Source organism: Sciurus vulgaris (genome assembly GCF_902686455.1).
Source record: "Sciurus vulgaris genome assembly, chromosome: X".
Classification (NCBI taxonomy): Eukaryota; Metazoa; Chordata; class Mammalia; order Rodentia; family Sciuridae; genus Sciurus; species Sciurus vulgaris.
The window spans coordinates 33,403,374-33,431,287 of NC_136471.1; the positions used below are offsets into that span (position 1 = coordinate 33,403,374).

The following is a 27,914-nucleotide window of genomic DNA, read 5'->3' on the forward strand; positions in this document are numbered from 1 at the left end:
TCAGTCTCAAATATAACCTGCTAATTTGGTTATGTTAACTAGAAGTGTTCCATCACATACACCATGACAGTCATATATGTTGTGTATGCCATGGATACCAAGATAGTAAGCATACTGCAATCTAATTTAAGTTGAACATTAGAAAGAACTAACTTGTCACTTCCATTAATTATCATAACTACAATTTATCAAATATGTAAGTCCTTTTAGGTGTTATGTGCAAAGACTACTAATATTAAATTAAGTATGTGCATGTCCTCATAGCAGAAAACAGGCACAGCAGAACAGCAGGGAAGCTTAAAATAAATGATTATAAAATATCTTCCTTGGAATTTTTTACAGTGTTTATTCTTTTATCTCCAATTTTTTTCCACCAGCAAATACTCACAACACTTTCCCCAAAATAAAACCAAAAGAAAACATTTAGTTAATATACAAAAAGACAATATTTATTTTACTCAAATTTTCCTATAAGAAGTTAAACAAAAATGACTTCTAGTTGAAGATATTACTCAAAATGTTAACAATGGTTCATGTATCCCTTTAGTGCCCAGATGCAGAAGAAAACTTATCTCAATGAAAGAATAAGAATGACCATCCTTACAGTGAGTGTACTTAGGTATATAGGGAAAAAATCCATATAGGTTAGACAAAATAGTAAATGAACCTACTAGTTTCCTGCTGGTGACATACCAATGTCTCCAAGAGCTCCTAAGACCTAGGGATCACTTTTTAGCAACTGTAAAACTCTAGGTGTTCCCATAATTTACTGCCTCCTGCCTCAACCATTTTACTGTTAACTGAGAAGGATGGAAACAAAATACAATTTCCCCACTCCCAGGCTGTATGACTGTCAGCACCAGTAGTTTCTTGGTTATTTCAAAGCATCCTCCTCCTTGCCATCAAAATAGGCTACCAGTAAAGATGGCTTTGGGTGTTTAAGTGTTTTGATTCCCAGAATTATAAATACCTAGCTAGGAAGTAATCTCATTTGTACACAGGAATACCAAGTATTCTTTCTAGTGAATGGTAGGAGAAAGTGAATCATCTACCATGCCAGTGTCCCAGCCTCAATCTGAATTTCAAAAAATGAAATCATAGGGAGGAAACACCTTTACATCTACCAGTGCTATGCACCCCAATTTCCTCAGAGGTGCCCGGGCACACTTCTCCTCCATTACCATGGAGGCAGGTTGTCACTTTTGCCCACACCTGTGGACAGCAGGGGTCTTTTATGTCCCCTGCCGTAAGAGCAGGAATTCCAAGAAGCTTAATCTTATTAATATGACATGGTAAATGTTTGAAGAACTTGTGATATAAAGTTCTTAAGTTCCTACCAATGATTTGAGTCTGTGTTAAGAGAAAAGAGAGGAATATCTATCATTTACCAAACTTCTTCAAATTTGGAGGAAGAAGGAAGAGTACATATGCATATGTTGTGGAAATGGGGGAAAACAGAACCCTAATATATGAGTATATACATTGAAGACTTGGATGGCTGGCTATCAATACAGCATACAAATGCTACTTAATTATTTCTGTGAGGGAAAAGAAATCCTAGGGTCCATCTTACAGAGAAACAGAAACAGATAAAACTACATTTTTCTCAAGCCAACAGCTAAGTTCTAAGTGAAAATACGACCTCATCTCTGTTTAGAAGATACATAAACATCAAGTGCTGAAAACCCTCAAACAACTGAAGACTCGCATAAAAAGTTACAAAATATATAAGAATTACTCATTACTTCTCAGTTTACTCACACTGTACCTGAGATGCAAATTGTTCCCTGCTCCTCTAGGTGTTCTGAGCAGATGTGTATCCAAATTTCCAATGAACATCAAAAGGCTCCAAGGAAGGGAATGAGGGAGAAGGCAAAAGGGAAAATTGGCCTGGAGCTGGGGAGTTGAAACGTCTCAGAAATGACTGGTGGGAGATCAAGAAAGTGGCAAGAACTGAGGAGTCCCAACTGGACTGTAAACTCATTGGGGGGTACATCCCTTACAGCTGGGGGCTTGGTATAAGCCAGATGCATAGTTAATACTTGATTTGGGTAGCGGAGGTAAAGAAAAAAAATACATCATAAGGGACTTTTTGGTTCAAACTCTAATACGCAATGAGTCATTCTGCCTCTACTGCCCTTAAAAGCATGAATGATCTTGGTAAAGAAGCTGCACCTGCTTTTTCTGTCATTGTCATCATCATGGCCAATACCCATTTCTGGGGCTTTCAAAGTACAGGGAAATGCTGTTGAAGTAGATGATGATTCCAGACTGTTAGGAGTTTTAATAGTCATAAACATTACTCAATGGGATCTCCAAAAAATAGATACCAGATTGTATCGATTTTGTTTGTTAGATGTTCTCTATGAGTCAAGTTCAACATTAGCACTTATACCCAAAATGAGTTCCCTCACAAATAAAATTTCTTGGGTTTATCTGACACAAAAAATAAAAGACAAGCATAGATCCTCAGGAAGCCGTCACAACTCCTGATAAGGTTAATTCTACTGCTATCATGACTTTTTGCTTTGTCCCCTAGTATAAAGACTTTGCAAAGAATGTCTGCTTTTGTAATTCAATGACTCCACTCTTTTTTCCAAAGGGCCCATTATTTTTAGTTTTTCGGTACATGACACACAAAAAGGCCTGTGGCTCTTATGAGCTGCCTGTTTTTAAAGGATCCAGTAGTTTCACTTTCCATTTAGCACGTCCCCAGATAACAAAGAGAGAATGTGATGAATCTTCACAAGGTCACATTGAAGGTAAAAATAAATTATCGCCATCACTGAGAAGCTTTCTTCAGGTTTTCAATCAGCACTACAGAGTCAGTTTCTTCTTTGGACTGCTTCTCATAGATGTCATACTTCTTCCAATGCTGCAAGCAAGGAAAAAATACATATTGGATGACTTCTAAACAATGTCCTTACTCTGAGTAGTCATAGCCAATGCCTATTTTTAGGTTTGCGTGCATGGAACCATGAGTGTAATGTTTTCCTGGTTTTTGTTTTTGTTTGTCAACCTAAGAATATTCATCTATTTAAACAATTAGTGAATAAAATCAAGAACTAACATTAAAGATGGAAAAAGCATGAGACTGTTACATGATATTTGATGGCTATCGAGAGAGCCAAAGAAATGTGGACCTATCCAAATTGGAAACAGTCTTTTGAGGATGAATAAAAGGATGGAATGCTTCTCTTACTTTAACTGTTTAACTTGGACCTTTATCACTTTATTTTCTTACAACTCAAATTTGACCACTGCTCCAGAGAGATAACAGGCTCAAAAAGTTAACATCTCAGTGAATGGCAATCTGACAAGCTGCCTGGAAAGTGTTAGCTCAGTTAAAACTTTAGAAAGCTTCTGTGGTTAATGGCTTCACCTAACATCATTTGCTGGACCAGAGCATTATGCAAAAGGTAAGCTCATCCTGAACCCAATTCAAGCATGTCTCTTATGGTGAAAGCCAATATCCTGGTCCTTGCCTCTTTATTTGTTAATATGAGGAAAGGGGGAAATTTGAGCTCAGTTCCCTTATCTATAAAATACAGTTGTTAAGACTAAACCAGGGGTGAGCAAACTATGGTCCAGGCCAATCTGGCTAGCTGCCTGTTTTTGTAAGTAAGGTTTTATTTGGAAAATGCCCATTTTTTTCTGTATTGGCTGTGACTTCTTTCATGTTGTATTGGTAGAGCTGATTTCTAAAAAAGACTGAGAGGCTTAATGGCTTGCAAAACCACAAATATTTACTATCTGGCACTTTATAGAAAAAGCTTGCCAGCCCCTGTACCAAATTATATCTAAGCTCCTTTTCTACTGTGATATGCTATACTTTTTATGTTTCGGGGAAGAAATGGAAACAAGAAAAAACCACAAATGAGCAACTATGATTATTAGGCAGCCTCAGGTTAGGCAATAAGAGATGGACCAAACAATTTAGGAGTATACAGTCTTAGAGAATATATGGGGAGATGAGTCGGGAAATACTACTTAAAATATCCAAATTATTCTCAATAAACTATTTAACCCTGCATACTTGGTAGAATGGCTAAAGTTAAAACACTGACAAATACAAGTGCTGATAAGGATACAGAGTAACTGGATTTTTGACATGTTGTTGGTTGAAGTGTAAAAGCATCCAATCACTATGGAAAACAGGCTGAAAATTTCTTAAAAACTAAACATATACTTACCACATGACCCTGAAATCCTACTCCTAGGTATTCATCCAGAAGACATGAAAACATGTCCACACAATGGTTCCAAAATGAAAAAACCCTGATGTCCATGGACAAGTCAATAGTTAAACAAACAATGGTAGACCATATCATGGATACTGCTTAGCAATAAAAATGAATGAACTATTGATATATACAACACTGCTGCTATCTCTTAAATGTATTATGTTAAGTGAAAGACACCAGACTCAAAAAGCTATGTATAATATGATTCTATTTATATGATATTCTGGAAAAGGCAGAACTTTAGGGATAGAAAACAGATCAACCATTGTAGGAGTCTAGGGTCAGGAGGGTTAGCTGCAAAGAGGTGTAAGAAAACTTTTGGGAGATGATGGAACTATTCCATATGTTTTGCTAAGACTCTTCAAATTGAACGCTTAAAAAGAGTAAATTTTATTGTTTGTGAATTACATAGCAAAAAACCTGATGTTTAAAAAATTTAAAATGTGCAGACTTCTCATAAAAACAATCTGAAGATTATATAACCTTGAAATAATGACTTATTCAATAGATGGCACTAAGACAACTGGCATAACATTTGCAAAACAAAGTTAAAGTCTACCTCATAGACCACACAAATAAATCCCTCATGAATTAGAGAACTAAAAGTAAAACACAAAAACAATTAAGTACTACAAAAATATATAGGGGAACAAATAGACAAATCTGAAGTGGGAAGGGCTTTCTATACATCAACATCATCATCATCATCAGGGAAAAGGAAGATTTTACTGCAGGAAAAAAATATTTTTTTTTTGGCATTGAGGATTGAACCCATGGATACTCTTAACACTGAGCTACATTCCTAGCTCTTTTTATTTTTTAATTTTGAGTGTTGCTAAGTTGCTAAGGCTGGCCTCCAACTTAAATCCTCCTGCTTCAGCCTCCTGAGTCATTGGGATTACTAAGAAAAACAAAACAATCTTTTGTACATCATTAATCACTCTACATGAAATAAAGAGGCACAAATGGATGATAAGCCAAAGGATTACTATCTAATATATTAAGAATTTTTTAAACCATTAAGGAAAAGAAATATCACACAGGGAAAAGGACAAGAAAAAAATTCACAAAAGAATTAATTCAAGGCAAACAACTTATGCAAAAATGTAAAGCTTATTATGTAATATTAAGATAAGATGGCTTTTTCTCCACTATCAACTTGACAATAATTTTTTTAATCAGATAACACAATGTTGGCAAGAGTGTGGTCAAACAATCATTTGGATATACTACTGGTAGGTATATAAATTAGTACATCTTAGTTGTAAGCTATGCTTCCTGTAAAAAATTTAATTTTGTATATTCTAATGCTTCTGTTTCCTTAATATGAAGAAATTCTACTCTACACTGGAAACCTGAATGTTTCATCTAACAGCATATGTTATATATTTGTATATATCAGTAAAATAAATCAACCTCATTTTCTTTATTTCTGTATAATAAATATTTCCTTGCATAAATGCACCATAATTTACCTAACTGGTATACTTACTGGATATTTAACTTGCATACCTCTCAGGATGATAATCTGTCAATACCAAAAAATTTAAAGTAGGGCTTGTGGGCTAAGAGTGTAGCTAACTAGTAAAGTGCTTTTGCCTAGTACATGCGAGGCCATGGGTTTGATCCCCAATATGATACATACACACAAAAGACAAAAAAAACACTGCAGAAACCATGTTAGGTCTAAAGCTATATAAAAACAAGTAGCAGGTGACAGGATTCGGCCCATGGTCTGTAGTTTGCAGAGAAATTCTTGGGGGAAGGTGGTGGTGGCAGAGTAGTTTTTGAATCTTTCCAAATGCGGCCATGAAAAAAACAAAACAGAGCTGGCATGGTGGTGCACACCTGTAATCCCATCAGCTCAGGAGGCTGAGGCAGGAGGATTGCAAGTTTGAAGCCAGTCTCAGCAACTCAGCAAGGCTGTAAGTAACCAAACAAGACCTCATCTCAAAAAATAAAAAGGAAGTCTGGTCCTAAGCCAACATGATGAAGATTTGGACCTACTTTTTCTTCTATTAGGTGCAGGATCTCTGGTCTAATTCCTAAGTCCTTGATCCATTTTGAGTTGAATTTTGCACAAGAAATAAAATCAGGAATCGATCATTGGGAGAGACTCAAACTAAAAAGCTTTTTCTCAGCAAAGAAAACAATCAACAATGTGAAGAGAGTCTACAGAGTGGGAGAAAATCTTTGCCACACATACTTCACATAAAGCAGTAATCTCCAGAGAACTCAAAAACTTTTCCCCAAGAATACAAATAATCCAGTCAATAAATGGGCTAAGGAAATGAACAGACACTTCACAGAAGAAGATCTACAAGCAATCAACAAACATATGAAAATATGTTCAACATCTTTAGTAATAGGAGAAATGCAAATCAAAACTACAGTAAGATTCCATCTCACCCCAATTAGAATGGCGATTATCAAGAATACAAGCAACAATAGGTGTTGGCAAGGATGTGGGGAAAAAGGTACACTCATACATTGCTGGTGGGGCTGCAAATTAGTGCTGCCACTCTGGAAAGCAGTGTAGAGATTCCTTAGAAAACTTGGAATGGAACCACCATTTGACCTAGCTATCCCACTCCTTGGCCTATACCCAAAGGACTTAAAATCAGCATACTACAGAGATACAGCCACATCAATGTTCATTGCTGCTCAATTCACAATAGCCAGATTGTGGAACCAACCTAGATGCCCTTCAATGAATGAATGGATAAAGAAACTGTGGTATGTATATATATATATATATATATATATATATATATATATATATACAATGGAATATTACTCAGCTATAAAGAATAATAAAATTATGGCATTTGCAGGCAAATGGATGAAATTGGAGAATATCATGCTAAGTGAGATAAGCCAATCTCAAAAAAATGAAGGTCGAACGATTTCGCTGATAAGCAGATGATGACACATAATGGGGGGTGGGAGGGGTTAGTGTTAGGGTTAGGGTTAGGGTTAGGGAGCGGGGAAGAATGGAGGAAGGAAGGACTGTATAGAGGGAAAAGAGGGGTGGGAGGGGGGGGAGGTAAAAAATAATAGAATGAATCAAACAACATTACCCTATGTGAATTTATGATTACACAAATGTTTTGCCTTTACTCCATGTACAGAGAAACAACATGTATCCCATTTGTTTACAATAATAAAAAAAAAACTAAAAACAAAAACAAAAAAAAGAAACTGTGATACACACACACACACACACACACACACACACAATGGAATATTATTTAGCCATAAAGAAGAATAAAATTATGGCATTTGAAGGTAAATGGATGGAGTTTGAGAATACCATGCTTGGTGAGATAAGCCAACCCCCAAAAACCAAAGGCTGAATGATTCCTCTGATAAGTGGTTGGTGATACATATCAGGGGGTGGAGGGAGGCAAGAATGGAAGAAGGATGGATTGTATGGAGGAAAATGAGGGATGGGGAGTGGGTGGGGGGAAGGAAAAATAATAGAATGAGACAAACATCATTACCCTATGTACATGTATGATTAAACAAATGGTGTGACTCTACTTCGTGTACAACCAGAGGAATGATAGTTGTATCCCATTTGTGTACAATGAATCAAAATTTAAAAATGAAAAAATTTAAAAAATAAAAAGGGTTAGGGATGTGGTTCAGTGGTTAAGCACCTTTGGGCTTCATCTCCAGTAACAAAAACAAAAACAAAAAGACAAATAGGAAAGATAAGTAAGGCAAGTATGAAAGCAAAACCAGACTTCACTGACACAATCTACAGCCAAACTACATGAAAATAACTTCTACTTGTATTCCAAATAAGAGAGGGTGGGGACAAACCAGACCAAATGGTATCAACTATGGAAGAGTACACAGAGAGAAGAGAATCAACATGGCATCTGAGAGATCTGAGAACTCTAAAGTAATTTACGTAAACATTAGTGAACTAATTTATGCATAAGAGCTAAGAATGGAAGGAAGGGATCTGCCCCTCCAAATAGTGGTTGAGTGGAAGGAGCCCATAGTCTAGACTAGGAACAGCCTGAGCCCCCAAGAACTCTTAAAACTAATCATCCAGTGCTCCCTTGAAGGACAAAGCTGCACTCTGATGAGAAAATAGAGGGAATAGACTCCAAACTGGAGAGGACTGAGATAAGAGAAATGAAAAAGAAAGAATGAATAATTGTAATTGAGACAAGAAAGGCAGCAGGCTTAGGGAGGGAGGAAGGGCAAATGGATGAAGAAGAGAAGAAATAATTAAAAGTTAAAAAAAAAGAAAAAAATGTACAGGAGTCAGACTGCAGGGCAAGGAGATTTCAGAAGTAATTCACCATCTCAGAAGTAACTGCCACAACAATTCTCAAAAGCAATAAAATATAGAGTTCTATAGTCATGAAATTAGAAAAAAATTAACTGAAATTGAGCCTCCATACAAAAATTCAGAAACTAATTTCATGTAAAAATGAGCATAAGAATAATATCCTTATATAATTAAAACATAACAGAAAGATAACCCACAAAAATTAATGAAAACTACAATATAACACTTCAAAACTAGCTAAAGTTGTTAAGAAAAAAATTACATGATATGAAAAACAATGTAAATGACATGGAATCATATATAAAATGTCAGAATAAGAACAACTCAGAACCTGGATGTGGTGGTGCACACCTGTAATCCCAGTGGCTCAAGAGGCTGAAGTAGGAGAATTCCAAGTTCAAAGTCAGCAAATTAGTAAGGCGCTGTCTCAAAATATAATGAACGAAAAAGGGCTGAGGACATGGTTCAGTGGTCAAGTGCCCCTGTGTTCAATCCTGGTTCCAAAAAACAATGACAAAACTCAGGAAAGAACTAGAAGTAAGATCCAGGAATGGCGGACTAGAGAGTGACTGCATCTCCTGTCGCTCCAGAACCAGGATTCGAGAGGGAGAGGCTTTGAGAGACTCGGACTAACATAGAGCCATGGGGTGAGTCTCCCCCACCGGGTGAAGCTCGGCCCAGGCGGCAGGCCTGGACAGGGGCAGATTCTCAGAGCAGGGCAGGGAAGCTGGAGACTTCCACAGGCAGCCCTGCTCCCTCCGGCAGTGGGCGCCTTCCATGGCCAGCTTCTCGGAGAAGGCCACCCAGTGGGGGCCTTTCTGCACAGAGCCAGCTCTGGGTCCTGGAGCCAGCGGTGAGCTCTGGCCCGCAGGCAGCCTCTGGGACCAGGGCAGGGCAGCCAGAGACTTCGCCAGGCAGCTCTGCTCCCTCCGGCGGCAGGCTCCTTCCACAGTCAGCTTCTCGGAGCAGACAGCCCAGTGAGAGCCTTTCTGCACAGAGCCAGCTCCAAGCCCTGGAACCAGTAGCAGGCTAGGGGCAGCTTTCTTTGGAAGCACTGCATTATCAAGTTCCTCCAAGACTTCAGGCTACTGAAGGCTGGGAGGTGATATACTGGAAATCTACAGGGACACTATAAGCCAATAGAGGAAATCTGCAATATCTCAGAGTCCCACTGACATCTGACCAATATGAGAAAACAAGGGAAGAAAATGTCCCAAACAAACCTAGATACTTTATCAATAAAACCCAATGAAAGCACAGCAGAAGAAATGTCAGAAAGGGAGTTCAGAATGTACATAATTAAAACAATCAGGGAAGCAAACGAGGAGATGAAAGAGCAAATGCAGGCATTAAATGATCGCACCAATCAACAGTTAAAAGAGCAAATACGGGAAGCAAGAGATCATTTCAATAAAGAGAGATACTGAAAAAAAAAACAAATAGAAATCCTTGAAATGAAGGAAACAATAAACCAAGTTAAAAACGCCACAGAAAGCATAACCAATAGGATAGAACACCTGGAAGACAGAACCTCAGACATTGAAGAGAAAATATTTAACCTTGAAAACAAAGTTGAACAAACAGAGAAGATGGTAAGAAATCATGAACAGAATCTACAAGAATTATGTGATATCATGAAAAGGCCAAATTTAAGAAATATTGGGATTGAGGAAGGCTCAGAGAAACAAACCAAAGGAATGAACAATCTATTCAATGAAATAATATCAGAAAATTTCCCAAATCTGAAGAATGAAATGGAAAATCAAGTACAAGAGGCTTATAGGACTGCAAATATACAAAATTACAACAGACCCACACCAAGGCACATTATAATGAAAATACCTAACATACAAAATAAAGACAGAATTTTAAAGGCCACGAGAAAAAAGAATCAAATTACATTCAGGGGGAAACCAATAAGAATATCAGCAGGTTTTTCAATCCAGACCCTAAAAGCTAGAAGGGCCTGGAACAACATTTACCAAGCCCTGAAAGAAAACGGATGCCAACCAAGAATCTTATACCCAGCAAAACTTACTTTCAGATTTAAGGACGAAATAAGATCCTTCAATGATAAAAAAAAAAGCCAAAGGAATTTACTAAAAGAAAGCTGGCATTACAGAACATTCTCAGCAAAATATTCCATGAGGAAGAGATGAAAAACAACGATGCAAATAAGCAACGGGAGGGACCAGCCTAAAGGAATAGCCAAATAAAGGAGAAACCAAATCATGTCAAAAAAAATAAAATGAGTCAAATAACTGGGAATACAAATCATATCACAATAATAACCCTGAATGTTAATGGCCTGAACTCATCAATCAAAAGACATAGACTGGCAGAATGGATTAAAAAGAAAAATCCAACAATTTGCTGCCTGCAAGAGACTCATCTCATAGAAAGAGATACCCATAGACTAAAGGTGAAAGGATGGGAAAAAACATACCATGCACATGGACACAGCAAAAAAGCTGGAGTATCCAGCCTCATTTCAGATAATGTGGACTTCAAGCCAAAACTAGTCAGAAGGGATAAAGAAGGACATTACATACGGCTTAAGGGAAGCATAAATCAGCAAGACATAACAATCATAAATATCTATGCCCGAACATTGGCTCATCCATGTACGTCAAACAAATCCTTCTCAATTCCAGAAATCAAATAGACCATAACACAATAATACTAGGCAATTTTAACACACCTCTCTCACCACTGGATAGATCTTCCAAACAAAAATTGAATAAAGAAACCATAGATCTCAATAACACAATCAACATTTAGACTTAACGTACATATATAGAATATACCATCCAACAAAGAACGAATACACTTTCTTCTCAGCAGCACATGGATCCGTCTCTAAAACAGACCATATCTTATGCCACAAAGCTACTGTTAGCAAATACAAGAAGATAGACATACTACCTTGTATTCTATCAGATCATAATGGATTGAAATGAGAAATAAATGACAGAATAAAAAACAGAAACTTCTCCAATACCTGGAGATTAAATAATATACTATTATATGATGAAGGGATAACAGAAGACATAAGGAGGGAAATAAAAAAATTTCTTAGAAGTAAACGAGAACAAAGACACATCATATCAAAATCTCTGGGACACTATGAAAGCAGTACTTAAAGGAAGATTTATTTCATGGGGCGCATTCAACAAAAGAAGTAGAAATCAACAAATAAACGACTTAACACTACAGCTCAAAGCCCTAGAAAAAGAAGAGCAGACTAACACCAAAAGTAGTAGAAGACAGGAAATAGTTAAAATCAGAGCCGAAATCAACGAAATTGAAACAAAAGAAATGATCAGAAAAATTAACAAAATAAATAGTTGGTTCTTTGAAAAAATAAACGAAATTGATAAATCCTTAGCCACACTAACAAAGAGAAAGAGGGAGAAAACTCAAATTACTAAAATTTGGAATGAACAAGGAAATATCACAACAGACAAGAGTGAAATACAAAACATAATTAGAAGCTATTTTGAAAATCTATATTCCAACAAAACAGAAAACCTCAAAGACATCAACAAGTTTCTAGAGGAATATGAATTATCTAAACTGAACAAGGAGGATATACACAACTTAAATAAATCAATTTCAAGCAATGAAATAGAAGAGGTCATCAAAAGCCTACCAACAAAGAAAAGTCTGGAACCAGATGGGTTCTCAGCCGAGTTCTACAAAACCTTTAAAGAAGAGCTTATTCCAATACTCCTCAAAGTATTCCATGAAATAGAAGAGGAGGGAACCCTCCCAAACTCATTCTATGAAGCCAATATCACCCTGATACCTAAACCAGACAGAGACACATCGAGGAAAGAAAATTTCAGACCAATATCCTTAATGAACATTGACGCAAAAATTCTCAACAAAATTTTAGCAAATCATATACAAAAACATATTAAAAAGATAGTGCACCATGTTCAAGTGGGTTTCATCCCAGGGATACAAGGCTGGTTCAACATCAGGAAATCAATAAATGTAACTCACCATATCAACAGACTTAAAGTCAAGAATCACATGATTATTTCAATAGATGCAGAAAAAGCATTTGATAAAATACAGCACCCCTTCATGCTCAAAACACTAGAAAAAACTGGGGTAATGGGAACATTCCTTAACATTGTAAAGGCCATCTACGCTAAGCCCACGGCCAGTATCATTCTAAATGTTGAAATACTGAAAGCATTCCTCCTAAAAACTGGAACAAGGCAGGGATGCCCTCTTTCACCACTTCTACTCAATATTGTCCTTGAAACTCTAGCCAGAGCAATTAGACAAACCAAAGAAATTAAAAGGATACGAATTGGAAAAGAAGAACTCAAACTATCCCTGTTTGCTGATGACATGATTATATATTTAGAGCAACCTGGAAATTCCACAAAATTTTTAGAACTCATAAGTGAATTCGGTAAAGTAGCAGGTTACAAGATCAATACTCATAACTCCAATGCATTTTTATACATAAGTGATGAATCTTCAGAAATAGAAGTTAGGAAAACTACCCCATTCACAATAGCCTCGAAAAAAATAAAATACTTGGAAATCAATCTCACAAAAGAGGTGAAAGACCTCTACAATGAGAACTACAGAACACTAAAGAAAGAAATTAAAGAAAACCTTAGAAGATGGAAAGATCTCCCATGTTCTTGGATAGGCAGAATTAATATTGTCAAAATGGCCATACTACCAAAAGTGCTATACAGATTCAATGCAATTCCAATTAAAATCCCAATGATGTACCTTACAGAAATACAGCAAGCAATTATGAAATTCATCTGGAAGAATAAGAAACCCAGAATAGCTAAAGCAATCTTCAGTAGAAAGAGCAAAGCAGGGTATCGCAATACCAGATCTTCAACTCTACTACAAAGCAATAGTAACAAAAACGGCATGCTACTGGTACCAAAATAGACAGGTAGATCAATGGTACAGAATAGAGGACATGGACACAAACCCAAATAAATACAATTTTCTCATACTAGACAAAGGGGCCAAAAATATGCAATAGAGAAAAGATAGCCTCTTCAACAAATGGTGCTGGGAAAACTGGAAAACCTTATGCAACAGAATGAAATTAAACCCCTATCTCTCACCCTGCACAATACTCAACTCAAAATGGATCAAGGACCTCGGAATCAGACCAGAGACCCTGCATCTTATAGAAGAAAAAGTAGGTCCAAATATTCAACTTGTTGGCTTAGGATCAGACTTCCTTAACAGGACTCCCATAGCACAAGAAACAAAAGCAAGAATGAACAACTGGGATAGATTCAAACTAAAAAGCTTTCTCTCAGCAAAGGAAACTATCAGTAATGTGAAGAGAGAGCCTACAGAGTGGAGAATATCTTTGCCACTCATACTTCAGATAGAGCGCTAATTTCCAGAATCTATAAAGAACTCAAAAACTCTACACCAAGAATACAAATAATCCAATCAACAAATGGGCTAAGGAAATGAACAGACACTTCACAGAAGATGTACAAGCAATCAACAGATATATGAAAAAATGTTCAACATCTCTAGTAATAAGAGAAATGCAAATCAAAACTACCCTAAGATTTCATCTCACCCCAATTAGAATGGCAATTATCAAGAACATAAGCAACAATAGGTGTTGGCGAGGATGTGGGGAAAAAGGTACACTCATACATTGCTGGTGGGGTTGCATCAATGTTCATAGCTGCTCAATTCACAATAGCTAGACTGTGGAACCAACCTAGATGTCCTTCAGTTGATGAACGGATAAAGAAACTGTGGCATATATATACAATGGAATATTACTCCGCCATAAAGAATGATAAAATTATGGCATTTGCAGGCAAATGGATGAAATTGGAGAATATCATGCTAAGTGAGATAAGCCAATCCAAAAAACTAAAGGACGAATGATCTCGCTGATAAGCGGATGATGACATATAATGGAGGGTGGGAGGGGTTAGTGTTAGGGTTAGGGAGGGGGGCAAGAATGGAGGAAGGAAGGACGGTATAGAGGGAAAAGAGTGGTGGGAGGGTGGGAGGGAAGAAAATAAATAACAGAATGAATCAAACAACATTGCCCTATGTAAATTTATGATTACACAAATGGTGTGCCTTGGCTCCATGTACAAACAGAGAAACAACATGTATCCCATTTGTTTACAATAAAAAAAAAACTTTTTGATACAAAAAAAGAACTAGAAGTAAAAAGAAATAATTATAAGCAAGAGACAAAATGAGGCAAACACAACAGAAAATTAGACAAAACCTAAAGAAAAACAGAAAACAAAAGGTAGGATATTTTTAAATAAAAAAGGTCTGAAAATTATTCAAGAGGATGTGAGAAATATAAAATACAGGCAAGGGGAACAAGGAACAGAATAGGTTGAATACCCTTTATTGAATTGCTTGAAGCAGGAAAGACAGTAGAATGAATCAGACAGAACTTTCCTATGTTCATATATGAATACAACCAGTGAAACTCCACATCATATACAACCACAAGAATGGGCTCCTAATTAGAATAGGTTATATTCCACATATGTGTAATATGTCAAAACACATTCTACTGTCATGTATACCCAAAAAGAACAAATAATCTTTTTAAATTTAAATTTCAAGAAAAAATGCTTGGATTCAGAAGTATTTTGAATCGGGAGGTTTTTGCAAATCTGCATGCATATAATGAGATATCTTAGGGATGGGACTCAAATCTAAACACAAAATTCATTTATGTTACTTATGCACAGAACTTGAATGGTAAAAATTACCCTTCATATGCAAAATATATGGCATTTTTAGTAATTGTGTGAGTAAAACAAAGATTCACGATGTAGAATTTTGTACTTGTGGAATCATGTTAGGGCTCAAAACACTTCAGATGTTGGAGCATTCTGGATTTTGTTTTCAGATTAGAGGTCCTCAACCTGTATCTCAGAAAGTCAACCCAGAATAATCAACAACACTAAGATATCTTCTGGTTAAATTATTGGATTTTGAAGGAACAAAAAATCTCTAAAACCAGGCAAAAAGGCCAAGTGTTTTCATACAGAAAGGAAAATGGTATTGTCAGTTTTCTTCAACATTTTACATCAGAAGAAAATGGATGACACATTTAAGATGAAAGGCAGGACATGTGACTATATCTTGCCAAAATGACTTTCAGATATACATGCAGTGAACTCTATCAATGTGTAAATAATTCAGGACATGTTGGTCCCATGAAACCTTTCTGAGAAAATGTTAAGAGCTTCAAATATCCAAAATGACAGGAGAGATATTAGCACAAAGACCTGAAGTGAGCATCAAATATGTATTCATGAAAGAAGTAACACTAAATGAGGGATCTATATGAGGTCACTTAAACAAGTTTGGATCCCAGTTCTGTTGGATACTAGCAGTGTAACCTTGAGCAGTTACACACATCATTCTGGTATGTCATTTTCTTCAGCTGTATAATGAAGATAATACATATCTACCTCAGGATGGGAAGAGATTAATGAGGGACATGTTTAGAAAAGTATATGACACATTGTAAAGGTTCAGTAAGTATGAACTATTATTGTTGTTGTTGCTATTATTCCATTTATCAGTAGGTCTATTTCTGTCTCTTTGTGCTATTCATGCATTTAGTTAGTTATGTCTAGGTGACAGGATTAAGAGTGATTTTATTTTTCTTTTGATTATCTGCAGTTCTCATTTTCTACAATAAATAATTCTTTTAGAAGAAAATATTTTAATTAAAAATATACCCTGAAAATAACAGTTTCATTGGTTTCTGATCATTAGACCCAATGCTTGAGTGTGCTGGACAAGAAAAAAGTAGTTTGTTTTAATAAGGTGAACACTGAAGCAGAATGGCCTCTAGGAATACATTAATCTTCTCAACTGCCTTTCTTCATTCCTAAAACTTAGATTACTCTCACTTTTACCCTTTATCATTACTTTTCCTGAGTATTGCATGGAATATGTCTATGAGAGGGAACAGGAATACATATAAGGGCTCTAACCTAGCATCTGATTTTATGCATTATATGCCATTCTAATTTGAAGATCACTTGTAGAAAAAAAAATAAAGTCATCCATAAAATTACCAGTCCATAATTCAATCCTTATCCTGTCATTTATTTATTTATTCGTTTGGTAATGGGAATTGAACCCAGGGGTACTTAACCACTGAGCCACATCCCCAGCCTTTTTTATATTTTATTGTGGACATGGTCTCACTAAGTTGCTTAGGGCCTTGCTAAGTTGCTAAGGCTGGCTTTGAACCTGTGATCCTCCTGCCTCACCCTCCCAAGTTGTTAGGATTATAGACATGCACCACCATACCTAGTCATTTAAAAAAAAAAATAAGGTCATCAGCAACAGAATAATGGCCACATAGGTAAAATATCATATGTCAAAAAAATCAATGTTTATGGTATTTAGTTGTTAGTCATCTAAGTCTAGAAAAATAGTATATGAGTTTGTATATTATAAAGAAATAAATTCAGCAGTATAATAGGATATCATGTTTGAATTTAACATTATTTTCAAGATTTGGTTAAGATATTTTTCACAGTTTATTGTCTATAGAAGTGAAGTGGGTTTTATGTACCAAAGTACCACTCAAAATCACTGGTATTCTGTATATGAATCAACCTATTTCATGCCCCAGTCTTCTTCAGATCAACAGTCAAAATAGAAAGTTGTTCAATAAAAATTACAGATCCCTACATGTTAAGAGTACTGCAGCTCAAAAGAGAACAAGTTGAATATGGCGTGCATGGGTCTAATTTGGTACCACTTAAAGTGGTTATTAATTCAACTCCTCACTTTAAAAATTTGTAAATAAGGGAAAGAATTAAACTTGCATTCTGCCTTTTTAGCAGAAACTGAATTTCTGACCAACCAGAGTCAGCTGATGACTGAAAGCAGTGCTTTACAGGAAAGTGTCAGCTTGTAAGTGTAACTGAAATGACAGAATGAGAAAATCATCACTTTATAGCCCTTAAAGAAATTACTGATTCAGGCAAGGATATTCACTGACTTAAAAAGCATTATCTAAAGGGGTGACACGATGCTAGCATAACACCACATGAATACTCCAGGTGGCAAGGGAGGGAGAGAAATGCAGATAGCAGATGGAACCTGCAGTCATCACCTCAAATACAGTGGTCAATCTTAGTAGTGGAACAACCGGATGACATCTGTCCCCAGACAATTGAAAGAGGTGTAAAAATCCGAATATGAACTGAGTATTAGATGATATTAAGAAATTAATAATTTTTAAATTGCAGTGTTGTTATTTTGGCTATGGAGGGAAGCATTCTTAGTTTTAAAGGATAAATACTGAAGTAAAAAATATTTGGAAATTAAAAAGCTGCTTTCTCATCAGGAATGTAAAATTGGCACAGTATTGAAATTATAATTGGTTTCCAAGAAGTAGGGGAAGAACATTTTTTTTTGTGGATGAAAGAAGTGAAGATACAGAGGAGAGGCAATTCCCTCTGCAGTCCCCCTCCCCCACCCCAAATATGGCTAGCAGCCCAATTAGTCATAAGGAAAAGGCAAACAGCAAAGCAAAAGGAAGAAATGCTGTTGGCCAAAACGTTACTACAGTGATGAAAAAACATCATCAAAACACTAGAAAACTTAAGAAAAACTATAATGATGATTTAATTTGTGGCTACATCTAAATAACTTTTTTTGAAGAAGTACTATTGAGCCACACTCAGTGTCACATGCCTGTAATCCCAACAACTCTGGAGGCTGAAGCAGGAGGATCACAAGTTCAAAGCCAGCCTCAGCAACTAAGCAAGACTCTAAGTAACTTAGTGAGATTGTGACTCAAAATAAAAATAAAATGGGTTGGGGATGTTGCTCAGTGGTTAAGCACCCCTGGGTTAAATCTCTGGTACCAAAAACAAACAGAAAAGAAGCACTGGTAATGTGGTATAGAAGTAAAGAATGTTTTAAAAGAACATGGATTATTTCTGTGGATTAGAAATTGGTAACTTTAGGCTACCTGGTTCTAATCCAAGTTCTATAATTACATCTCTATATGACAGTTCTTGAGAAACTTCTCTATGGTCCAAAAAATCCTAAAGTGAGGAAGCTGAATAAGAACCTAAAGTTTTGAAAACTTGTAATTAAAGGGAAATAACAAAACATGCAAACATCTATTTCATTAGATGACCTCTAGGATCTTGTTTATTCTGTTACTTGACGATTATAGAAATAAAAGGTTAGTCCTTGTGCTGTATGTGCACAACAATTTGAGAGAATTGCTGCCATGTGAAGAAAGCAGATTATTCATTTGTTTAAAAGCAGACAGAAATATCTGTTCCTTTACCCTTTCCCATGTCTGGATTTTTATTATACTTTTAGTTTTAAAGAACTGATTCTGTTTAATGGTCTACAACCACCATGAACAAAAACATCTCATGCTTTTAGTGGTCCATCTTGTTGGTATATCTGCCTCACTAAATTACAGAATTATCTGACTCGTCGGGACAAAAACAACATATTATCCTCGAGACAGAAAATTGAAAAAAAGCAATTTTCTCATCTCTGAGAAAGATAATTGATCTGATTTTGCTGTCAATGTTACCATCATTCACTCTATTGCCCAGACTTGAAAACTTGAAATTATTTTTTATTCTCTGCACCTTTTATCATCCACACAGTCACCAAGTCACAATGAGTTTGCTTTAATAATGTCTCTTACATCAATCTCCTCTGCTACCATCTAAGTTCAAGTCCCTATTATCTCTCAGACTAAATGACTACAATATTCTTTCTCTTCACTAATGACTTATACAGGGATTCTTTTATTACAAAACTAATACATGTTCATTATAGGCAATTTGGAAATTTCATAAAGGTAAACAAAATACTATTAGTTACCCACAATCCCTTTGCCTAGAGGTAATCATTCATTCTGGCCCATTTCCTTCCACTCATTCCTTGTTCTATGTATATATTAATCCTTGTCTAATAAAATTAGGATTGTAATATACTCAGGATTATAGTCTTTCTTACTCTGTGTTTTGTTAAGACATTAAATGCATTGAAAACCTAAATTATAAAACTAATTCTAGATTTTTGATGTCTCATTGGTTTCTAATTTTTCATATTAGAAAACAAATGATGCCCCAGGGTTGGTGGCCACAACTGTAATCCCAACTTATGCCTCTGGCAGAAGGATCACAAGTTTGAGGCCAGACTCAGCAATTAACAAAACCCTGCTCAAAATAAACTTAAAAGGGCTGGAGATGTAGCTCAGTGGTAAAGCATTTGTGCAGCATGTGTGAGACCTTGGGTTCAATTCACAATACTTAAAAAAGAAAAGAGAGAGAGAAAGAGAAAAAATGATGCATTGATCATCCTTATGCCATGGATTGATTTTTTCCCCTTAAAATCTATTCCTAGGGACGGGGATATTGCTCAGTTGGTAGAGCATTTGTGTGGCATGTATGATGCCCTAGGTTTGAAACCCAAGGTTTGATCCCCAGCACCACAAAACATCTATTCCTAAAAGCATAATTACAGGACCAAAGACTCTTGTTACAGTTTGTCAAGTTGTCCTCCAAAAGAGATATATATGAATATATAGATTGAGCATCCCTAATCTAAAAATCCCAAATCTAAAATGCTCTGAAATCTGAAACTTTTTGAGTGCTCACATGATGCTTGAAAAGTTTTAAATTTTGGAGCAGTTTGGATTTTAAATTTTTCGACTGGGGGTACTCGACCAGTAACGTCTATGAAAATATTACAAAATCTGAAATCTGGAAATACTTCTGGTCCCAAGCATTTCTGATAAGAGATATTCACCCTGATCATATTATTTTATAGGCCCACCAGTAATGCATGAAAACTACCACTTTCCCACTACTTGTTAAAACTAGATATTAAGCTGAAAATAGATGTTTCATCAATGCTTTAATTGGAATGCCCTATATATTGGTAAATTCAAACATGTTTGCACAGATACTGGGCATTTGTGTCACTGTATTTTATCTAGGCCTAGGTTTTCAGTTTGCTATCATGCTAGTGCCTCCTCTTGCTAATCTACTCCTTCCAGACTGTTGTCAGAATGATATTTGTAATACTTTCCCACTGCAAGTTATTCATAATGTAAGCCCAAATATTTTTCTTAGAATTCCCCTATCCTAACTTTCTACTCCTGTCATACAGACCTCTTAGGAGACTGTAAGGTCCTTGATGGGAAGTGTTATACCTTACAACAGGCAATGCAGCATCAGCAAAAAAGCAAAAGAACTCTGTAATCGGACAGTCCTGGGTCAATATTACCTTACAACCAACTAGCTGTGTAATCACAGCTAAGTTATTTAACCTCATGGATGTTCTACTTCCTTATCTGTAAAATGATACTAACAATACATACTCCATAGGGTAGTTGATTCAAAAAGATAATATAAGCAAAGCATGTATTATATTCTCTGGCACATAGCAGACTTTCAATAACTGCTTAGAGTTGTTATAGTACTTGCACAATTTCCAACTTCTAGCATCTATCACAGTAGCTATTGAAATGAAAAAAGAGAGCATGGTGATTCTAAGGAAAATATCTATAACTGTGATTTTTGAAGTGCAATCCACAGACCATCTTACCAGGATCAGAACCATCTGTGGGCTCCTGTTTGATATGCATATTCCTGGGGCTCACCCCTGACTTGCCAAATCAGAATTTCTGGAGACAGGATCCAGGAATCTATATTTCTTATAAGCACTCCAGCTGACTGTAACTCAACTAAATTTGAAGAACTACTGGTTGTCATAGTCACCCCACTTATGGTGTGTAATCAATTTCCTCACCAGTTACCAAACTTCTGGACCTGCCTGCTTATTGGCACCCTATCCTCCAGGGTCTGGCAATTACCCACCATGTGTGAAGTTGACTTGGTGAAAAAGTGATCCAGAGGGATCCTCCTCGGATGGCTTGCCAGTTTCCCTTCCTTCCCTAGTCAAATATCATTCAAAATGCCATTGTGAATTATTTGGGTATTAAAGATAAATGGAAATTATTACCAATAGTAAAACTTATCACTAACACTTAATAAGCAGTTACAATGTACCAGGCATGCTAACTAGTTGCTATTGAATTAACTCTTTCTACTAAGTTAGTTGAATCCATGTAACAGCATTATAAGACAGGTGCTATTGTTACTTCCAACTTGACAAATGGGAAGACCAAGTCACAGAGAGGCTAAGGAAGTTACCTAAGGTCAAAAAGACAGTAAATGACATAGCAGAGATTTAAATCCAGACAATCTGACTCCAGAGCCTAGGCTATTATCTAGTATGTTGTGCTACTTCTACAAATATTGCCCTATGCCCCTTATTACTAATTTAAGATATAAACAGTGATGATATTTATTTCATTTAGTGTCTCTATTATTTCATTAGAGTGAATGTGTTTATCACAGAAACCTCAACCTCTTTTGTTTCCGTACTGTCTTAGGTTTCTAGCCACAAATTCTAGCATGAGAATCTGCTGGAGACTGACAATAGCAGTTGGGATGGGTCTGTCCTACTTCTCTGTGTTTGCAGTTCAGTTTTCCATGGAATTGCATGAACAAAGTGCATTTCCATCACTTACATCATCTTTATATTTCCCTGCATCAAGTTTTAAAAATTACCCAAGATTCAGGCAGTGTATTAGATTAGCTTCATATAAGAGGCTCCTCCTTGTATGTATGTCAATAAAATACATCCTCTATCCCAGAAAGAGCATGAAGCCCAGTGATCAGAGATAGGCAAAGTATTCTGGGGCCTTCTTAGCTGGTATGCTTGACCTTAGACCCAAAATCTTAAATCTGTTCTTCTTTAATCTTTTAGATAAACTGTAGTTTAAAATGACCAATTTCAAAATGAAATTCTGACACAATAAACCTTGAAAGTATGAGGCTAAGTGAAATGAGTCAGATACAAAAAGGCAAATATTGTATGATTCCACATATATGTGGTACCTAGACCAGGCAAATTCCCAAAGACAGAAAATAGACTAATGGTTACCAGAGGCAGGGAGATGGGGAAATGGGAAGTTATTGTTTAATGAATACAGTCTCTGTTTGGTGAGATGAACAAGTTTTGGATAAAAACAGTGGTGATTATTGTATAACATAATAAATGTACTTAATGACTCTGAACTGCATGCTTAAAATTGTTGAAATGGTAAGTTTTATGTTATGCATATTTTACTATAATTATTAAAAAATCTGATAGCTAACCTCAAAAAAATTTTCAAACCCCCATGGAGTCAGTGCTTACCAGGGTATCATCATTCTGATCTCCAAACATTTCTTTAAAAATCTTTCCAGGATCAGGAATTGGAGGGAATATAATGATCTTGAGCCTTTAAGAAAACAGAGATAATCTACATCAAATCTTCCGGCATATAGGAGCTTCCACTTAAATATAGCCATATTAAAAGAAAGTGTGGGTAAAAGTCATAGTACACAACCATTTTTTGAAGAGACAATTGTGAAAATACTCTTTAAAACAGTTATGGGAAATTAGCATCCTAAGAGCATTATGTATGGGTGAAGCAAATGAACCAACAGAATAAGCAATTTACTTATATTCTATTATTCAAATAATAAGATGCTATACTTTGAATAGATCAGATGAGAGCTTGCTTTTTATAATTTTGAAAACAAAATCCTGATAACTGTGTGTGTGTGTGTGTGTGTGTGTGTGTGTGCGCACGCGCGTGTCCCCAACTAGAACATAGAGACAGACTTCAATCTGTTCACTGCTATAATCCCAACACTTAGTATAGTGCCTGGCAAATAAATAGGCATTCAATATATAATAGTATGCATATCAAAAAAATGTTGAAATATTGGTTCTGAGCTGGGTGCAGTGGCACATGGCTATAATTTCAGCAACTCAGGAGGCTAAGGTAGAAGGATTACAAGTTCAAGGCCAGCCTCAGCAACTTAGCAAATCCCTGTCTCAAAATAAACAATGAAAAGGGCTGTAGCTCAGTGGTGAAGCACCCCTAGCTTCAATCCCCAGTACTGCAAAGAAAAAAGTAGGTTCTGGACCCAGCTTAACAGCCTTATTCCAATCTTAGGTATTTATTGCAGGAGCAAATAAAAATCCATATAGTGAGCCAGAGAAAATAAAACATTCTTGGGTGTGTTTATTTTTTCAGTACTGGGGATCGAACCACTGCCTCGTGTATGCTATGCAAGTGCTCTACCATGATCTATATCCCCAGTCCAAGAAAATGAAATATTCTTAAGAAGTAAGTGCCAGATATTAGTCACAATCTGGTGAAGTTCTCATCCTATAGCATTAGCAGCAGCCTGCTTTGCATTAAAACTACACAAGTCATTTCTGTAGCAATAATCTTCACTTCTTTTTGGTGCTGGGAATGAATCCAGGGTCTCACCCTTACTAAGCACATGCTATATCACTGAGCAAAACCCCTAGCTTTTATTTCTTTCTTTTTTCAGCATTGGGGATTGAATCCAGGGCCTTTCACATGCTAGGCAAGTGTTCTACCACTGAGCTTTATCCCCAGTCCTTACTTCTAAACTTCTACTCCAAGAGTTAACAACTAAATGTTGGGGCTGGGGAGATAGTTCAGAAGGTAGAGTGCTTGCCTCGCAAGCACAAGGCCCTGAGTTCTAATCCCCAGCACCGCAAAAAAAAAAAAAAAAAAAAAAACAACTAAATGTTGATACATTATACATTTAAAAGAATAAATTAGTAGAAGATCTATCCAATGATGCTAAATACATGCAAAAGGAGCAGTGCTTCAACACACCCTAAGACACTAAACCAATGCTTTCCTTATCAGAAAACAGGCACAATTATACTTTTTTTGCCATGTCATACCACGAAAAAATATCTATAGGCAAAATGCTTCTAATATGTGGGCAAACATAAAATACCAGGACAGATAGTAGTAACCATAGCAACCAGAATAGCAGAAACTAAAACCTGCCCAGGCAGGTACCTTACCTTTTCAGGTAAAGCAGAAGTATTATGATGGCACCTGCAACAATGACTGGAATGATGAGTAACATAGTTATGTAAAATATGGAACTGGGCTTCTTACCTAGAGAACAGAAAACAAGTAAAGACATGAGAATGAAAACCCTTTAAGTAAGAGATGAGGCAACAGTTCTGTTAGCCTGTGAGACTACAGATATTTCTGACCCTACTCCAACCTATTGTCCCAAACTGTTCAATTAGCTTGTCTTCTGTTACCTTAATATTTACAAAAGCCAGGCACAGTGGTGCACACCTGTAATCCCAGCAGCTCAAGAGGCTGAGGCAGGAAGATTGCAAGTTCAAAGCCAGCCTCAGCAACTTAGCTGAGACCCTAAAAGAACTTAACAAGACCCTGTCTCTAAATAAAATATTAAAAGGGATGGGGATGTTTCTCAGTGGTTAAGCACCCCTGGGTAACTCCCTGGTACCAAAAACAAAAAAGTTACAAAAATGTCCAGTTTTGGTGCCTGAAATTTCCTGGACAAGTAAACACCCTAAAGATTATCTGCAATCAGGATATCTTAACTAGTTCCAGACACTGTTAACAAAGATGTCATATCTATTAAACATGTCATCTAATGAACAGTGACTATCTTTTCTTACTGCTTACTTATAGTATTAGAAAACCTACAATAGTCCTAACAGCAACTACTACTATTCTTAAATGAGCAACCTACTATACATCTGGTACATGAGATGCTTTGACAGGCTTATCTCCTATCCCTGTTATATAGTATTATCTGTCATTTATACAGACAAGAGGAATAAGAAGTTTAGTAACACATCAGAAGGGCTTAACAAATGATGGCATCATGTCTCAAATCTAACACTGTACAATGCAAAGCCTGCCTTGCTACACCTAACACATGGAATGCCATTTGCCTATTTATATGTTCATCTTTCCCAAAATGGCATAAATATCTAGAAAGCATCATAAGGGCCTAGCAGCATTGCTTTGGGCAGCCTTTATGAGGACCACACAAGATTCCTGCCTCTTGGTAATTACGCTCTTGTGTAATCCCCTGCCCTTAAGCATGGGCTGCACTACTTGACTTGCTTCTAAACAGCGGAACAGCAGTAATAAGATGTCACATCCAATATTAGGTGATAACAGATCATGGTTTCCACACTGGGTGTTCCCTCACACATCCTTTCTTGCTTGGCTCACTCATTTGGGGAAGCCAGCTTCCATGTCAGGAGGTAATCCTGTGGGAAGGTCCAAATAGCAAGAAACTAAGGGAAGCTTCCCTATTAGTTTATTAAAGTTGTTGCAACAAATTACTACAAACTAGGGGGTTTAAAACAGAAATTTATTCTTTCATAGTTTTGGAGGCTAGAAGTTCAAAATCAAGGCATTGGCAAGGACATTCTCTCTCTCTGAAGGCTCTTGAGAAGACTCCTCAACTCTTCCAGTTGGCTCCTGAGAGTACTTGGTGTTCCATCACTTCACTTGCTGCCTCCTTCTTCCATGACCTTTGCCCCTGTGTGTCTGTGTGTCTATCTGTAACTCTGTATGCCCTCTCCTCTTCTTATAAGGATCCTAGTCATTAGATTTAAGACCCACTCTGATCCAGTATGATCTCATCTTGATTATATCTGTTGAAACCCAATTCCCAAATAAGGTCATGTTCACAGGTACAGGGGTTGAGAACTGAACATATCTTTTGGGGGGTACATGATTTAACCTGCCACAGCTTCCATCCAGCAATCAGTTGGTAACTTGAGTTTTTTCAACAATCACATGAGAAAGACTGTGGTCCTAATTGCAGTCTGACAGCCACATAAGGCCTCTAGCTAACCCATGCTTACATTTCTGAATCAAAGAAACTGTAAGATGGTAAATGTGTGTTGTTTTCAGCCACTAAACTTTGGGGGTAGTTTGTTATACAATAGACACCTAGTACAATCATACCTGGCACATAGCTTGTTCAGTATCTCAATAAATGGGGAACTGACTTCCACCACAACAACCTGTCTCTCTGACTCAGCTGTTTCAAAGTTCTTAAATTGGTTCTATATTGCCCCATGGAGCTGCAAAAAGGAAAGCCTATTCCTTCTTCTATCTGATGATTCCTCAAATATTAGAATTCAGCAATTATGATTTATCAAGTCTACTTCATCAAATGTTCCTCACCAAGTTTCAAGGTCCTTCAACATCCTGATTACCCTTTTAAGGGCAGGGTGTCCAGTCTGCCAAAGCATCTCCTACAACATATTACTTGGAATAGGATACTGCACACTTATGATGTGGCTGGACCACCATGTCCTACCCTGCAGCATTCCCGTGTTCTGGGAGATGCACAGGTATTGCTGCCCAATACCACACATGCCTCTTAGGACTATTTAAGGTTCCACTGTTGAGTCGCATTGAGCTTACAGTGAAGAATAACCCTGTATGCCACTCTACAACATAGAGACATAAAGCCTAGGTCTTTCTAATCCAGTATTTGAGCCTGGCTCATTCAGAATCTCCACTAACAAATGATTTTTTCAATCTAGATATAGGTTTATCTCTATTAAATTCCATCAGATCATATTGCCCCTCCTAATTCTATCAACTAGCATATAGGACAGTCCTCTAGCATGGTACATCATGAAGATTTGATCATCCCTGCCTTCTATGTCTTTATTCAGGTTATTAATAAAAACTGGAAATGGGACAGAGATAAGAATAACACCATTTGGGGTCTGGTTTTACAGAGTTTTTAAATTGTCAATTAACTCTTGGTTATTTGATAGTAATTACAGAGAAGATAAATGTCAATTGTAAGTACACTTTGGCTGATATCAAGAAAACATGACAGCTGGGTGCAGTGGCACATACCTATAATCCCAGTAGCCTGGGAGGCTAAGGCAGGAGGATTACGAGTTCAAAGCCAGCCTCAGCAACTTAGAAAGACCCTAAGCAACTTAGAGAGACTCTGTCTCAATTAAAAAAATAAAAAGGGCTGGGGATGGGGCTCTGTGATTAAGCACCTCTGAGTTCAATCTCTAGTACCCCCCAAAAAAGGAAGCATGACAGTCTCTTTCCCCGATATTTTTTCTGCTACACCTCAGTTCCCACACATCAATGTTTCAAATTATAATTAAATTCTCTTCTCTTACCTATACTCATCGCTTGACTCCAATTACTCCAGAGTTTATCATCATCATAGCATAACTTATTTGTTTTGACTCTTATTCTGACTGTGTAAAAAGTATCAGGAAGAACACCAGGAACCATGAAACAAATTGTATCCTTAGATATAAAATAAAAATACACAAAGAATATTACCAGTTTATTCTGCCTCTGCTATTGAATCATAATATAATTATTTGCCAAATTCTGTATATGATTAAGACTTGGA

At 36.7% G+C, this 27,914-nt stretch overlaps 1 protein-coding gene across 1 annotated transcript in view; it reads right to left on the reverse strand.

Annotated features, from left to right (window-relative positions):
* Window positions 1-330: 330 nt before the first annotated feature.
* The window catches only part of IL13RA1 (interleukin 13 receptor subunit alpha 1), a 62,073-nt gene continuing 34,489 nt past the window's right edge, over window positions 331-27,914 (reverse strand). The window contains exons 8-11 of the mRNA XM_079123406.1: window positions 27,673-27,805; window positions 24,535-24,631; window positions 22,831-22,915; window positions 331-2,875 (exon numbers count right to left, since the gene is read on the reverse strand). Coding sequence (XP_078979532.1) covers window positions 2,783-2,875; window positions 22,831-22,915; window positions 24,535-24,631; window positions 27,673-27,805 — 408 coding nt within the window. The 3' untranslated portion in view covers window positions 331-2,782. The remainder of the gene's footprint in view (window positions 2,876-22,830; window positions 22,916-24,534; window positions 24,632-27,672; window positions 27,806-27,914) is intronic.